At 44.1% G+C, this 15,782-nt stretch overlaps 1 protein-coding gene across 2 annotated transcripts in view; it reads right to left on the bottom strand.

The window, feature by feature from the left end:
- Polr1b (RNA polymerase I subunit B) overlaps positions 1 to 15,181 on the bottom strand; it is a 29,464-nt gene extending 14,283 nt beyond the window's left edge. Inside the window, exons 1-9 of one of the 2 annotated variants that reach the window (XM_036184781.1) lie at positions 14,934 to 15,181; positions 13,255 to 13,422; positions 12,697 to 12,843; positions 11,390 to 11,522; positions 7,473 to 7,609; positions 6,052 to 6,275; positions 5,262 to 5,433; positions 2,154 to 2,325; positions 1,108 to 1,389 (exon numbers count right to left, since the gene is read on the bottom strand). In XM_036184781.1, the coding sequence (XP_036040674.1) occupies positions 1,108 to 1,389; positions 2,154 to 2,325; positions 5,262 to 5,433; positions 6,052 to 6,275; positions 7,473 to 7,609; positions 11,390 to 11,522; positions 12,697 to 12,843; positions 13,255 to 13,422; positions 14,934 to 15,110 (1,612 nt within the window). In that variant the 5' untranslated portion in view covers positions 15,111 to 15,181. The remainder of the gene's footprint in view (positions 1 to 1,107; positions 1,390 to 2,153; positions 2,326 to 5,261; positions 5,434 to 6,051; positions 6,276 to 7,472; positions 7,610 to 11,389; positions 11,523 to 12,696; positions 12,844 to 13,254; positions 13,423 to 14,933) is intronic. The other variant, XM_036184782.1, reaches the window with a different exon arrangement.
- Positions 15,182 to 15,782: the final 601 nt, after the last annotated feature.

Raw genomic sequence — 15,782 nt, 5'->3', positions numbered from 1 at the left:
CTTCTGTACATAATAAATAACGAAATCTTTAAAAAAAAAGGTTACCACTCAGAGCTTCATCTATCACCCACGTCAGCTCTCCAGGGCTCGTGTCTTTTATTCAGCCCTCTTCCCCAGAGCCAACTCTTCCTCCACAATGGGATGCACTGTCCACCCCTCTAACCTTTTCTGTTTCCTTCTGGACTTTGAGACAGGGTCTCCTGTAACCCTGGCTGACCTCAAGCTTCCTATACCACCCAAGTGCTAGGGTTACAGGTATGTGCCACTATGCTTGGTTTGATTTTAATGAATGACAGAACAAAGTATTCTCTGCCTTGCAGTCAGCAAATGGACAGATTGCTTATACCTCTGAATCTTGACTATTTCTTATTGCTTTCTCTAATGTTCCCTCCTTAATGGTTACTTTCCAGTCGGGTGAAACATTTTACATAACAAGGTCTTGACTCTTGACTCAATGTCCTTCTGGTTACTTGAAGCACTAGCTATCCCCTGACCCTTAGGAGTCCTACGTTGCATTTCATCAACCTCAATCCACTGGTGACCTCACCCACTCACCAATAAAGATACAATATTATGGTTTTAAAATCACAACTGGAAAACCGCAGGACATAACTGTTACAGAAGGATGACATCTTTAACTGTGAAAGTAAACTCAAACCAATCCCCAAGCCTAGAAGAACAACATGACTGCGCTTTCCCCCAAGCAGAGACAGTGGCTGCGAGCCACCAGGAACAAAGGTCACTGATATATGACATCAGCTTTACTGCATAGGCTACCTTTTAACCAACAGTTTTCTACTTAGAAATGCAAAGATCTACCAGGGCGCAGGAGAGTGGCCCAGAAATCTACACAAGAGCACCTAACTCTGAACACTAATGGTCATTCTATTTCACTTCCTTCTATCTTTTCCTTTACAAAAAAGGACAACACCAATGGCATTTAACTTGCTTTAGCTCCAAGAATGCATGAGAGAGAAGCCAAGAAAGCAGCCCAACTCATGCATGGAGGACTGAAAAAGAATTCTCTGCAGAATCCCAAAGGGTGACGTCATTGTCTGATGCTGTTCAAAGCCATGAAACCTAAACCCAGCTGTTCAGTGTTCATACCTAAGCCACAGAGCAAGGCTGGAACAGACGCTGTGTACACAAACTTGGTGACGACCTCACACACGGCAGTCAGGTGGTTCAGCAGCCCACACGGTGCCCCGTCTGGGGTATGCACAGGGCAGAGGAAGCCCCAGGACTCTGGAAGCAGCCTGCGCACTGTGGTGGTCCTCATCTTGGCAAAGTCTGCCCCTCTGTGCACACAGCGGAAGTGGGAGAGATAGCGAATGAAGTTCAGCTTGTCAGCCACAACACACAGGCCAGAATCTTGCAGGAAGCCGAGACCTTAATTAAAAAAAAAGTCACTCAAAACAAGCAAGTCTTTTTTAAAAACCCAAAACTGTAGGGGTTGGGGATTTAGCTCAGTGGTAGAGTGCTTGCCTAGCAAGCACAAGGCCCTGGGTTCGATCTTCAGCTCTAGCAAAAACAACAGCAACAACAAAAAAACCCAAAACTGTGTTTCTGATGTTTTGATAAAACGAAAAAACTTCAGGGCTGGGGATATAGCTCAGTGGTAAGAGCATTTGCTTAATATATAAATGGGCCCTGGGTTCAATTCCCCAGTACCAACACACACGCACACAGGTGCACAGGTTTACAACACTCGTATTAGTTCTGATAAATGAAAAAACCGGATGAGACTGGTCTGAGAGCCCTGAGGTTACATAAGCACTTGCTGGCATACTAACACAAGAAATCAGTGGCATGTGTCTGAAAAATGAAAGCAGGTTTCTGGATCCCAGTTGTCTTTTTTACTTCTCCAGCTCATTCCAATACAAGTGGTTTAGGGAGAGGTACAAATCCAAACCTTCCAGACTGCAGCTGGTAAGCCCGCCCCAGATATATGCGGTCATCCGCTTTCTGGATTTACAAAAACAAAACACCTTGCTGAACCCTTTGGATTGGCAGACATGTGTCAAAATTTACTATAACATAAAATCTGAGTTCAGTGAGGGTGAGCTTACTCTGGAATTCTGTAGTAACATACTTTTATTATATTATGCACATAATTTGAAAAACATAAATATGACCTATCTGTTTCATTTTACCTGTTTTTGAACGCAGATTCCCAGTAGCAAGAAGATATTCAAATGGTTTTGTTAGTTCTGATCCCATACTAAATATCTTCAGCAAATTTTCATTGTTTATGGATACATTGGTCTTCTGAGCCCTCTTATCTAAAGCTATTTTAATAGACACTAGCCAATTTTCCATTTTTTCCTAAAAGAAGAAAATGTTCATTCAATTTAAAGTAGTACATACTTAATTAAATCTCAAATGCTGTATCTACCCCCACACAATCTACACAATCCAGAATAAAGTCCTACTGTTTATACATGTGACAGAGGATGCATCTTTACCACAACCAGGGTTGTAAAAGACAGCTCTTCAATGTACAACTGAAAGCAAAGCACTCCTAAAGACAGAGACAGGGGCTTGTTGCGAAGTATTTGATTACACTGTGTAAGGACATGTTGTTGTGATTGCTTTAATAAAAAGAGCTAAATGGCCAATAGCTAGGCAGGACATATAGGTGGAACTTCCAGACAGAGAGAGCTCTGGGAAGAAGAAAGGGAGAGTCGCCAACCATATACAAAGGAAGTAGGACATGCAGGAGAGATAAAAGCCATGAAGCACATGGCAGCACATAGATTAGTAGAAATGGATTAATTTAAGTTATAAGAGCTAGTTAGAAACAAGCCTTCATAATTAGTAATTCTCCACATTGTTATTTGGGAGCTGGCTGGTGGGACAGAGAAAGACTCATTACAGGGGCTGGAGAGATTGCTCAGTGGTTAAGAGTGTGCACTGCTCTTGCAGAGGTCACAAAAGCAATTCCTAACATCCATGTCCCCTGGGATCTGGAGAGTGGACCTAGCCCACCAGGAGCCAGGCCACTCCCTATTTCACACTCCTGCACTGCATCCTTTCTCCACTGTGACAGATTACACCCCCCAAAATCTCGAGTCCAAATAAATCTTCCCTGCCTTAAGTTAGCTTCTGACAAGCATTTTGACAAAGCAAAAAAAAAAAAAGTAACTCATGAAGTATTACAAATTAATTTTAGCAAGTTGTTGAATTTGAAGATATGGAACAAAAAAACCAAGATTAACTGTATCCAAGGATGTACTTTTATGCTTGGTCATCAGTGCTATGACCAAGGTTTGATGTTACTTTGAGACTACATAAAAAATATTAACTAGAACCAGGCAAGGTTGTACATAACTAACCTCAGTATTTGGAGGGCTTAGACTGGAGGACTTAAATTAGAGGCCAGCCCCAGCTGGTAGAGAGACCTTATCAAAACAAGAAATCAAACAGGCTGGAGGAGATGGCTCAGTGGGTGACGTCTTGCAAGCATGAGGATGTGAGTTTGGATACCCAGCATCCGTAGGGGAAGCAGGGCATGGCAGCACACCATACCTGTAATCCCAGTCCTGAGGAGGCAGAAACAGGTAGCTTCCTGGAGCTTGTTGGCCACCCAGCCCAACCAAATCAATGAGCTCTAGGTCCATTCCTTAAAAAAAAAAAAAAAAAAAAAAAAAAAAAAAAAAAGCCCAGGGGCTGGAGGGATGACTCAGGGGTTAAGAGCACTGACTGCTCTTCCAGAGGACTGGGGTTCAATTCCCAGCACCCACATGGTAGATAACAACTGTCCGTAACTTCAAGATCTGACACCCTCACACAGACATATATGCAAGCAAAACATCAATGCAAATAAAATAAAAATAAATTTTTAAAATGCTCAAATACATGCACATACCAAGAACAGGTACACACACATAATGCACACACACAATTTTTTTTTAAGTCCAACAATCCAATCAATAAATGAACTAAATGAGGAGATAGATGGTTTTCAGAAAACAAAGTACAAATGTGTAATAAACATATTAAGAAATGGTTAAAAAAAAAAAAAGGTGGGGGGCGGGGGTATGGGGGAACGGGACACTGGAGAGATGGCTCAGAGGTTAAGAGCACTGGCTGCTCTTCCAGAGGTCCTGAGTTCAATTCCCAGCACCCACATGGTGGCTCACAACCATCTGTAATGAGATCTGGCGCCCTCTTCTGGTGTGCAGGCACACATGCAGGCAGAACACTGTACACATGATAAATAAATCTTAAAAAAAAAAAAAAAAAAGAAACAGTCAACATCACCAGTCATGCAAATGGAAACAACAGTGAGATCCTATCCTAACCTGTCAGGATGGCGGTCATCAAAAACATAAAAACATGACGGACAGGATGCAGACAGAAGGGAACCTGGACACACTGCCTGGTATCACACACACAGAATGTGAACTAGCTCTGCCATTATGGAAGTCAGTATGACGGTTCCTCAACATGTTCAAAATAGACCCTTCACTCCTGGGTGGCCCCCAAGAATTAAGCCAATGTATCACAAAGATTCTTGCACACTAATGTTCACACCAATGCAGCACTGCTTACAGCAGCTAAGCTATGAACCAGCCCAGGTGTCCAAGAACAGAGGAGAGGAAAATACAGTGCATGTGTTTATAATACAAGGATTTGTTTGTTTGTTTGTTTGTTTGTTTAGCTATAAGGAATGAAGTTTTATCATTTGGAGGAAAATAGATTCAACTGAAATCATATTAAGAACACTAAGTCAGGGTTGGGGATTTAGCTCAGTGGTAGAGCGCTTGCCTAGCAAGCGCAAGGCCCTGGGTTCGATCCTCAGCTCAAAAAAAAAAAAGAACACTAAGTCAGCTGGGCGGTGGTGGCATGCATCTTTAATCCCAGCACTCAGGAAGAAGAGGCAGGCAGATCTCTGTGAGTTCAAGGCCAGCATGGTCTACTGAAGCGAGTTCAGGACAGGTAGGGCTACACAGAGAAACCCTGCCACCCCCCCCCAATAATTAATTAAATAATTAAAAGAAAGAAAACTTAAGTCACAGAAAAAAACCACTATCTCTTATTTGAGAGCCTTGGGTTTTACATGGAAACATGAAATCACATACATACAGGTGATGCACAGAAATATGGACCTAGTATAAACAGAGTTTTGATTCAGTTCCTTACTGCTAAACAAAAGAGAGATGATGTAAAATGCCCAACCTAGGAATTATCAGCATGCAGAGCATACTTGTGTCCACCTACCCTGCACAAGTGGCCCCACACCTGCAGAACACACTCACCTTCAGAAACATCAGGAAGAGCTGACCAGGCGTAAGGACTTCTTGATTCACTAAACTATCAGGGTTGTCCTCCATGCACTCTCCTCTGGCTAAAGCAAAGAGCTTCCGGGTCATGAGACAAAGCAGATAAAACTTCTCAGTATCGGACTTCAAGTGGATAAAGATGCACTCACTGAAAAAGAAAAAATCTTAAAGCCGTTCTGCTCTCTCGTCTAGTTCCCTACTGACCAAGGTGCCCGTTTCATGTTTACTGAACATCCCTTACTCCCAAAATTGCTTTCCACCTTCACTGTCAACATGAACAGAATATCACCACCAAGTCTGGAGCTGCGCTCAGCAAGATGACAGCAAATAGTAACCACCTGTAGCTACTCCAGTTCAGTGAAATAAGACTTCATTTTCTCAGCCACACTAGCCACATCTCAAGTGCTCAGTTCCTGATGCAACAGTGGTCTGGAACCACGCTCTTTAATACAGTTGTTATTTAAGAAAGACAGAGTCATTGCTACAGGGAAATTCAGCAACATGTTGCCTGCCACTGTCAAAAATACAGAGAAGAAAAGCATATCTATGTAGAGACAAAGTGATCGCTGTAACTAACAAAATGTCAACATTAGAGACCTCTGGTGTCCACTGTCTTACTTGGACACTGTAGCAAATCTGAAATTAATGCAGATTAAAAGAAGCAAAGCTGCCCTCCTGGCTAGGACCAGCATCCTACCCAGGCTCACTTCCTAGGCATGAAGCTATCCTCCCCCCCTCCCCACCTCACCCCCAAAGCAATACACACTTGAACAGGAACTTGGCAGCTTCCTCGTTCCGGTACCAGTCAGGAAGACTGAGCTTCACTCTGAAGCGTTCTCCCAGATAGTTAAGGACCTGCTGCTGCGTGGAGCAACCCTCTTCCATCACAATCCTCAACATCTGAGAAACAGAATTCTTAAAGAAAGAGTCTTCCTCTTTGCCTTTGATGAGCTCCTGGAAAATCTGATAATCAGAAAAGCTCACGAGAGCCTGAAAAAGAAAAAAATGTATTTTTTTAAAATTTTCTTTTAAACAACTACTAAAGGTTTAATTCACTTAGACACAATCCTCCCCTCTAGTAATTTCTAATGCCCAAAGCAAAACTGGTCCTCCATAACAAAACATTCTTTTTACACCAGCCAAACGTCAAAGTCTCAATGATTCTATTTCTGGTTATTTAAAAATGGAATTGTCAGGGCTGGAGAGATGGCTCAGCAGTTAAGAACACTGACTGCTCTTCCAGAGGACCCAGGTTCAATTCTCAGCACCCACATGGCAGCTCACAACTGTTTGTAACTCCAGTTCCAGGGGATCTGACACCCTCACACCAATGCACACAAAAAAATAAAGTGAAGTAAATTAAAAAAAAAAAAAAAAAAATTGTCTCCCCTCAATCTGAATTAGGGCTATCCTACATGACCAAAATATGTCAAAAAGGAGATGCCAGATTCCCAAGGCTAGGTCATAAACAGACTGCCCTCTACCTTACTTTCTGGGTTGACTCCAGGGGGAGGATGACTGAGACCTCCTACCACAGACCACCAAGTGAGCCGGCAACTCTGCACCGGGTCCTGGACCCAGTCAATCCAAGTGACTGTAGCACTACATTTATTTTAAAAATTGTAACTCTTTATGTGAGAGTGGGTGTGTATGTGCATGTGTTTATAGGTGTATACAAGCCACACGACACACATAAGAAAGTAAGAGGACACACTTTGGGAGCCAGGTCTTCCTTCCACTGGGGGTTCTGGGGGCTAATTCAGGCTGTCAGTCTTGCATGGCAGGTGGAGCCATCTCACCAGCCCAGCAGCACCTCCAAACACTTCACTGTGACCTATGACCTATGCAGTCAAGCTACTCTCAAATTCTACATATCTGGAGACTCTGAGAAAATGTTCATTGATATTTCAAGGGACTGATTTTAAGAATGAAGCAGGGATGAATTAGTACAGCATATATGGTTTGGTTTGGTTTATGGTGGGGGTGGGGTAGGGAGACAGGGTCTTGGTATGTTACCCTAGCTGGCCTCGAACTTGCAATGTCCAGTCTCAGACTCCCCAGAAGCTTGAGTAACATACATGCACATGTATTCGAACAAAAAGAAACCATTCGTGAGTATACAGGACACAGCTTCCAATGAGCCTATTCACATCAAAGACAGACAGACAGACATTCAGCCCATCTCACCTTCAGCGCAAATCCCAAAGGAAGGAAAAACAGCTCCTTCCGGTAAATAAAGTTCAACATAACAGTGCCATTCTCCACATAGTGAAGGTTCATATTGACAGCGGAATGCTCTTCTCGCACACAGTGCATCGAAACCCCTAGTCAAAGGAACGGCAAGGAATCATGGCCTAAGTGTTTCATTTCCATCTGACCATTTTACCACCAGAAGCAAAGCCAATCACTTGTTAAGATTAGCCAAGGCCAGCACAGTGGCGTACACCTTTAATCCCAGCACTTGGGAGGCAGAGGCAGGCAGATCTCTGTGAGTTCGAGGCTAGCCTGGGCTACAGAGTGAGTTCCAGGATAGCCAAGGCTACACAGAGAAACCCTGTCTCAAACAAAACAAAATAACAAAAACCAAACCAAACCACCAACCAAACAAAAAAAGATTAACCAACGCTGGCAATCAAAAATGTCTATAGACCCTGCCAAATGTTTTCTGGGGTACGCTGTGAAATAGGTAAAGCTATGAATTTGACTAAACTTCCAAGTTTTCTGTCAGCCAGGGCCCATGTCTTACAGCACCTTATTCTTGGAACACCCTGCAGAGCACACTCCTATTCACACCACCCTATGGGACTAGTCAAGAGACAGTCACTTATGTAACTAACATCCTGACAGACAACAGCAGAACTCCAGCCTTCAGGTTATTAAGGACCAATGACTACGTTTTCACATGCTGACATACTGTCCTCCTGGTGTTGTTATCTACGGCAACTATTAAAGTCTGATTTTTTTTTTAATCTCACCTATAAATGCTACACTATATAATATGCAGAAGTTAGTATAAAATGCTATATGCTATCTTACGCTGCCAAACACTGTCACAAGCAGCGGACACAGGCCATTCCCAAGGGTGTGTCAAGGCATTCTAAACCAGGGGACCTCTCGTGCCTTTGGACACAGGTGTTAGGTCAGGTCAGCCTTCATCCTCAAAAGCAATACCATAAGTACATGAAGTCTTCCAGACTGAAAAGAGATGAGTGTTCTCACTGTGAAATCACTTTCTAGGTATATTTCGTTTCCTTAGTTAATACACATTCTACATATACTTGCAATTTTTCAGCTTCACCATGGTGCACAAGCCATGTCCATTCAGAACTTGCACTTCACTTTTTGAATTGAGACCTTTCCCTAGGCTAACAATGCTGGGTACTTTCTCATGATGTTGGATAATAGCAGTGAGCCACCGCTCCCAACCAGCCAGGAGATCAAAAAGGAAAACAAATGATAATCTTCTTTGTCCTGGGGTACCAATGTTTTTGGATACAGTGTTTTCATAGTTCATGATGTGTATAAAAAGCCAATCTGTGTATGAACATAAGACGATCAACATTGGCTCATAAAACAGGCTTTGTTTTAGGTGATTTTTTTTTTCCAGAGCTGAGGACCAAACTCAGGGCCTTGAGCATGCTAGGCAAGCGCTCTACCACTGAGCTAAATCCCCAACCCTGTTTTAGGCAATTTTTTCCAAAGTGTGTTATGAGCACGTTAGGCTTGCCAAGCTAAGCTGCTATGTTTGCAGGTTAGTGCACTGAGTATCAAGCAATGAGCCCAGAAACTCCTGCAGGTTAGGCAAGCGCTGCTGTGGAACAATCTTTGTACACTGTAAATATGTGTTGCTCTCATTGTTAATAAAAAGCTGATCAGTGGATCACTGGGCAGGAAGAGAGGCGGAGTGAGAGGAGTCATCAGCCAGGTGCAGAAGGAGTCAGACACACAATATGGAATAGAGGGAAAGGCAACGTGGCAGAGTGTAACAAAAATGGGCTAATTTAAGTTGTTAGAACTATTTAGTAATAAGCCTGAGCTAGCTAAGCCAAGCATTTATAATTAATATAAGCCTCGGTGTGTTTATTTGGGAGCATCTGTGGGGCAGGAAAACTGCCCACAGAGCTCTCTACCACCAAACCTGTCCCTGCCTCTAAGTACTTTTTTTTTTTTTTTTCTTTTTTTTGAGATAAGTTCTATTATGTAGCATTGACTGTCCTGTCTTGGAATTCACAGTGTAGCCCAGGCTGGCCTCAAACTCAGAGATCCACCTGCCTCTGCCTCCTGAGTGCTGGGATTAAAGATGCAACATACCATGCCTGGCTCTAAGTGCACTTTTTTTGTTTTGTTTTGTTTTGTTTTGTTTTTGAGACAGGGTTTCTCTGTGTAGCTTTGCGCCTTTCCTGGAACTCACTTGGTAGCCCAGGCTGGCCTCGAACTCACAGAGATCCACCTGCTTCTGCCTCCCGAGTGCTGGGATTAAAGGTGTGCGCCACCACCGCCTGGCCTCTAAGTGCATTTTTAAAAAATTAAAACAAATATATTTATTTACTTTAAATTGTGTGTGTGTGTGTGTGTGTGTGTGTGTGTATGTGTTCGCATGTGTGCAAGTGACCACAGGGGCCAGAGGTGTCAGGTTCTCTGGAGCTGGAGCTACAGGCAGTTGTAAGCTGCCCAACATGGATGCTGGGGATTGAACTCAGGTTCTCTGGAAGGAAAATAGATGTTCTTAAACTGCTGAGCCATCTCCTCAGCCCCTCTAAGTACATTTTTAATGTACAGTACTTTCAATTTACTACAAGTTTATTAGGAAACATCCATGTATGCATAACAATTACCATAATCAAATTGATTAAAATATCAATTACCAGGGCTGGTGAGATAGCTCAGGGTTAAGAGCACACCTGCTCTTCCAGAGGTCCTGAGTTCAATTTCCAACAACCACATGGTGGCTCACAACCATCTGCAATGAGATCCGGTGCCCTCTTCTGGCCTGCAGGCATACATGCAGGCAGAACACTATACCTAATAAATACATAAATCTAAAATAAATTTTAGTGAAGAGACACCATGACCTCGGCAACTCCTTTTTTTTTTAAAAGATTTTATTTATTTATTATGTATACAGCATGTATGACTGCCCTATATACATAATAAATGAATAAATCTTATAAAAATATCAATTACCACATATAGTTACCAACTATGTGTATATATATATGCACGTGGGATCAAGAACTTAAAAATCTACTCCATTTTCAAATTTAAAAAAAGCAATACAGTATTATTAATATTACAGTGCTGTACACTAGCATTAGATTGTATACATGTATGTGTATTCACACATGTGGTGGGAGTATTCTCTCCCTTGCAGGCACAGGTAGAGTTTGTGTGTTTGTGTGTGTTTGTGTGTGTGTGTGTGTGTGTGTGTGTGTGTGTGTGTGTTACTCTCCCATGTAGGCACTGGAACAGACCAGAGACTGTCATCCAGATGTCTTCCTCAATCGCTTCTCCACTTTGCTCCTTTTGAGACAGCGTCTCTCACTGAACCTGGAACTTTCTTCTTGACTAAAAAGCTAGAAGCCCTGTTCACCTGTCCCCTCCATGCCAGTGCTAGGAGTAGATGTGCACTGCCATACCCTTCTGTTATTGTTTTTAAATGGAGGTGATGGGAACTCAATTCCTCACCTTCTGTAGAAAGCACCTTCCCACTGAACCACCTCTCAGCCCTGTACTTGGTCTGTTCATACTTGGATCAACACTTCTCCCACCAATGCCATCCTGAATCTCACAGAAATGCTTAACAGAAAAACAAACAAAAATCATATAAGAGAAACTCATTAAAGATTGTGTATAGTTAGCCACGCAATGGAGGAGTATGCCTTTAATCCCAGCACTCTGGAGGCAGAGGCAGATCTCTGTGAGTTTGAGGCAGTCTGGTCTACAGAGTGAGTTCCAAGACAGCAAAGGCTACACAAAGAAACCCTGTCTTGACACCCCCCACAGCACCCCACACACAAAAAAGATTATTATGTATAATTGTATCTACTTTAAAAAAATGGTTTCAAGTTGTCTAAAACAACATTCCAATGTTCACCAAAACTTACCGAAATGAGTGTAGCCAAGGCCTCTGCTTTTCCACTTTGGCCTTATCATCGCAATGGGGAAATTTCTCCGAGGCATAATCAACATTCGGATGACTTTTTCAATGCCATTGATTATAAAATAACCTCCCATTTCCTGCCAAAGACAGAGGTTATCATCTGTTAAACAAAAGTATATGGCTAAGTAAACACAAAGCTATTTCTAGCCCCATGAATTGCCAACCCCAGAAGAGGTACACACTGGGGAAACGGACACCTGGTCTCTGGAAACAGTACATGCTTCAGAAAGACTTGTCAGATACACAAGATCCCACACAGGAGAATGGAGGGAGAGAAAAGAGTGCCATCCCTCCCGTCTAGGCAGACCCAGTCAAACTTGTCTTTCTGTCCCAAAGTATTTCAATTTCCAAGCACCATTTAAACAAAGTTAATCCAAAATCTAAAGATAAAAATAGTAAGTTAAAATAAAGGGGGTGGGGGAGTGGCTACATGAAAGCTCTGCTAACTAGAAATCTGGACTAGATAAATATAGGAAAATCTGTTTAACAATGCAGAGTATTTGCTAACTGCCTGATGTCAAATAGGCACATCCTGCTGATGCTCTGCTAAGGAAGCACTTAATCCTCCCGAGCAGGGGCCTGCCTGTTTATACCAGAAGAAACTGAGGCTTGGGGCAGCTTAAATTCTCCAAAGAACTCACAACTGATAAATGAACGGCTGAGTGTCACATCCTGACCTGACACCAAGGCATAACAGTCTCCCTAAAAACAGGCCGAAGCTGTACACAACTTTAATCCCAGCACTCTATGTGTGTGGGAAAGTGGGAAGGCAGATTAAGACGGATCTCTCTGTGGGTTGGAGGCCAGCCTGATTGATGTACACAGTGGCCAGCCAAGGCCACACAGCAAGACCCACCCCACCCCCCAAAAAGAAAGGAAGGAAGGTAATAAAAGAGAAGAAAATTTGGGTTGGGAGTGTAGCCCGGTGGCATATTTATGTCTCACATGAGCAAAGGCCCTGAGTTCCGTGTTCAGGAAGAGGAAGTAGAAAGAAGGAAAGGGAGGCAGGAAGAGGGGAAGGAAAGGGAAAAGAAAAAGGTTTCCAGGGGAAAAACCTAGTACACTGCCCCGAACAATAACACTCTTTAATGTCTGGCTGCTTCCACACTGCCTCAGCAGACAGAGAGTCACGCACAGTACTCAGACCCAGCATCAATGCTCCAGACCACAGATCTAGAAATGAGAAGTCAGGAAAGCTGACTTCTGTTGGCAAGCTTCCTGTTTCCCCACAGCCTGGACCCCTGCACTCACCTCTGCCTCCTCATGGTGCTCAATGAGGGCTTGAGGAGGAAGGTTGTACAAGTTGCAAAGCTTAGACTTTACCATGATGGGAACATAGCCGAGAAACTGTTTAATGATCCCTTTGGGGACTCCATTCACTGCCCAGCTGATGTCAGCCTACATGAAAACAAAAGAAAAATAAACTATCTGAACAAGTGAATATTTAAATAAAAAATTAGGATTATTTATTTTTATTTTATTTGTATGAATGTTTTGCCTGCACATATGTCTGTGTAACAGGTATGTGTCTAGTGCCAGTGGAGGCCAGAAGAGGGCATTAGATCGGCTGGAACTGGAATGGTTGGCAGTTGTGAGCCACCATATGGTGCTGGTCCTCTGGAAGAGCAGTCAGTGCTTTAAACCACTGAGCCATCTCTCCAACCCCACTGATGAGTATTTTAAAAGAAGGCCACAGTGAACTGATTTCACGTTTTGGATCCAGAAGACACAATTCCTTAAGTGGCAACACTAAGAAAACAGAGTCTCAGAATTGTGCCGGGCCAGTCACTTCCCGTCCCCAATGCTCACCGTCAGCTTCCCGCGGTAGGTGCTCCTTCGGCCCCGGCACTCAGCTGGATAAACGCTGAGCTCCTTGCAGATGGTCCCTTTGGGCACCGACGGCGGACTGATCACAGCATCCACAATAGTAAGAGAGATGCGCTCATCTTTGAAAGCAAATTCAAAGGGAGGTATGGCCTGAAAGGAATTCACGCTGCTAAAACCACTTGCATTGTTCAAGGCACTTTTCAAAAGCTAAGACTCCTTAACACCGCACACGGTCTACACTCACCGAGGTTTATCATGCCAACGCAACACATCTAAAAGGGACAACTAAAGCTACAACAACTAACTAGTTGGCGACTTCACCAACTAGTTAACCATAATGCACTCGTGAAGGGTGTTTTTGATTGTGCAGCAGGCTCTACAGATAGGGAAAAGGCTGAGCCAACCTACCTCCTCTGCACAGTTACACAAAGAGAACTGCTGCTCTCGGGTGCCATTCTTCACGTTCAGCTTTGCACATTTTATTCCCTCAGGCTGAAGTCTGGCAATTCAAAAAGTTCTAAATGGCTCCCATAGTTTTGGCTATCAGTCTGGCAGTCAAAGCTCTCCAGTGCATCTCTATCCCTATCTCTCACAACACGATTGATTGCTCAGCAACAACAAAACCTCAGGGTAGTGTCTACTACTATGGCTCTCCCTGTACCTAACCTCCCCCTGGAGGGAAGGATCCATCCTCTTCCCTTGACTTTAATGCTGAGCTTTCTAAACACTTGGATGAGTCCCACTTCCCTCCTGCTCCTGACTCAGTAAACTACATTTTAGGACAGTTCTCAAGAGTATTGGCATTGACTGTCTGCTGGTGTCTGCTTCCTCTACACAACCAACAACCCTGAGGAGCATTCAAACCTGAGATACAGCAGTGGAACCGGCATGTTCTTACTCTCAAAGCCTAGTGCCAGGAAAGACTAAGGAGGCTAACAAAAAGAGACTTCCCTCCATCGTCCTTACCTGAACTTTGCTACCATTGTTAGATTGATCCCTAGGACTTTTTATATCTTCCTCAACATGCCTAACTCAGAAGAGTAGCCAATCTTTCTCTTTAAAACCCTAAGGAAAGGAAGCCCGGCGGTGGTGGCCCACGCCTATAATCCCAGCACTCAGGCAGAGGCAGAGGCGGAGGATCTGTGAGTTCGAGGCCAGCCTGGTCTACAGAGTGAGTTCCAAAAACTCTTGTCTTGAAGCGCCCCCCTCCCCCAAAAGAAAACTTTAAGAGAAGGAAACTGAAGGATGACCTTGCTGCAGTCTGTCTGACTCAGCTTGGAACCTTCTGAGGTAGTTTTAGAACGTAAAAGTCCAGGTGGCAAAAGGTGAGCGCTGTGAATGGGCAGAAAACACAGTACCAAATAGATCACTTCCTCACTTCCTCTCTCTCATCTCACAGTACCGTGAAACGGACCGCACAAAACCAGGGTTCGTACTCACATATAAAGCCAGAAATCACAAATACATCTTTTCCTACACTACTCGGCTACAAGTCGCAAGGAAGCGTTTTCTTTCTGAACTACCAAAGCAGTGAATGGCGAGTGAGCGTCACTACTTAAGGCCATACTGCAGCCTCCCGGCCACCTCCTCCAACCTCTGGGACCCTCGGGGCCCCACTCGGGCCGCTGCTAGGGCTCAGGAGCCGAGGGCGGGCCGCTCACCTGCACCGCGTGGCTCAGCCCCTCCAGCACCGCGTAGTTGAAGGAGTCCACGTGCGCCCGCGTCAGGTCCTGCAACGCCGCCTTTTGCTGCTCCGGGGGAATCGCGTACGAAGGGTCGGTCAAATGCTTTAGGCTTGGCCCGCTAGGCAGGCTCCGCCACCGGCCGTCGACATCCATGCTTCTGCCACCACGGGACCGGAGACCAGAGTTGTGACTCCACTCGGGCCCGCAGGAATGGCCGGAGTCCCAGACCCCCACGGCCTGCTGGGAAATGTAGTTCCTCTTGTTCTGCCCGCCCCACTCTGGTCCTTCCATTTTGCAGGGTCGACTGGGAACCAAAACCGTGGTGTGATTAGGCCGGTTAAACTTCACACAGGCGGATCCGCCCCTTCTCTCAGCTGTATCTTCTAAATAAACCCACTAAATAAACCCACCAAACCGCTCTAAATAAAACCCACTCCACTTTAGTGTGACCTCTGTGGCCCTTATTCACTCAGTCAATTAGGACCTAATAGAACTATCTTCAAAGATTCTCTCCTGTTCCTTTGGGCAGCTTTCCAAGTACATCCTGATGCTGACCTAAGAGATTCTGGAGTCTTGGCTTCAACCAAGATGTTGGGCACCAACCTCTGTCCTCTCTACCCAATTCATTCTTTCTCTTTCTTTCTCTTTCTTTCTTTCTTTCTTTCTTTCTTTCTTTCTTCCTTCCTTCCTTCCTTCCTTCCTTCCTTCCTTCCTTTTTCTTTTTTCTTTCTCTCTCTATCTCTCCCTCCCTCCCTCCCTCTCTCTTTCTTCCTTTCTTTTTTGCCTTTCTCTCTCTCTCTCTCTCTCTCTCTCTCTCTCTCTCTC

This window comes from Onychomys torridus, chromosome 4 (assembly GCF_903995425.1).
Source record: "Onychomys torridus chromosome 4, mOncTor1.1, whole genome shotgun sequence".
NCBI lineage: Eukaryota > Metazoa > Chordata > Mammalia > Rodentia > Cricetidae > Onychomys > Onychomys torridus.
Note: the sequence above shows the minus strand (reverse complement) of the source record. Positions and strands in the feature narration are given on the sequence as shown.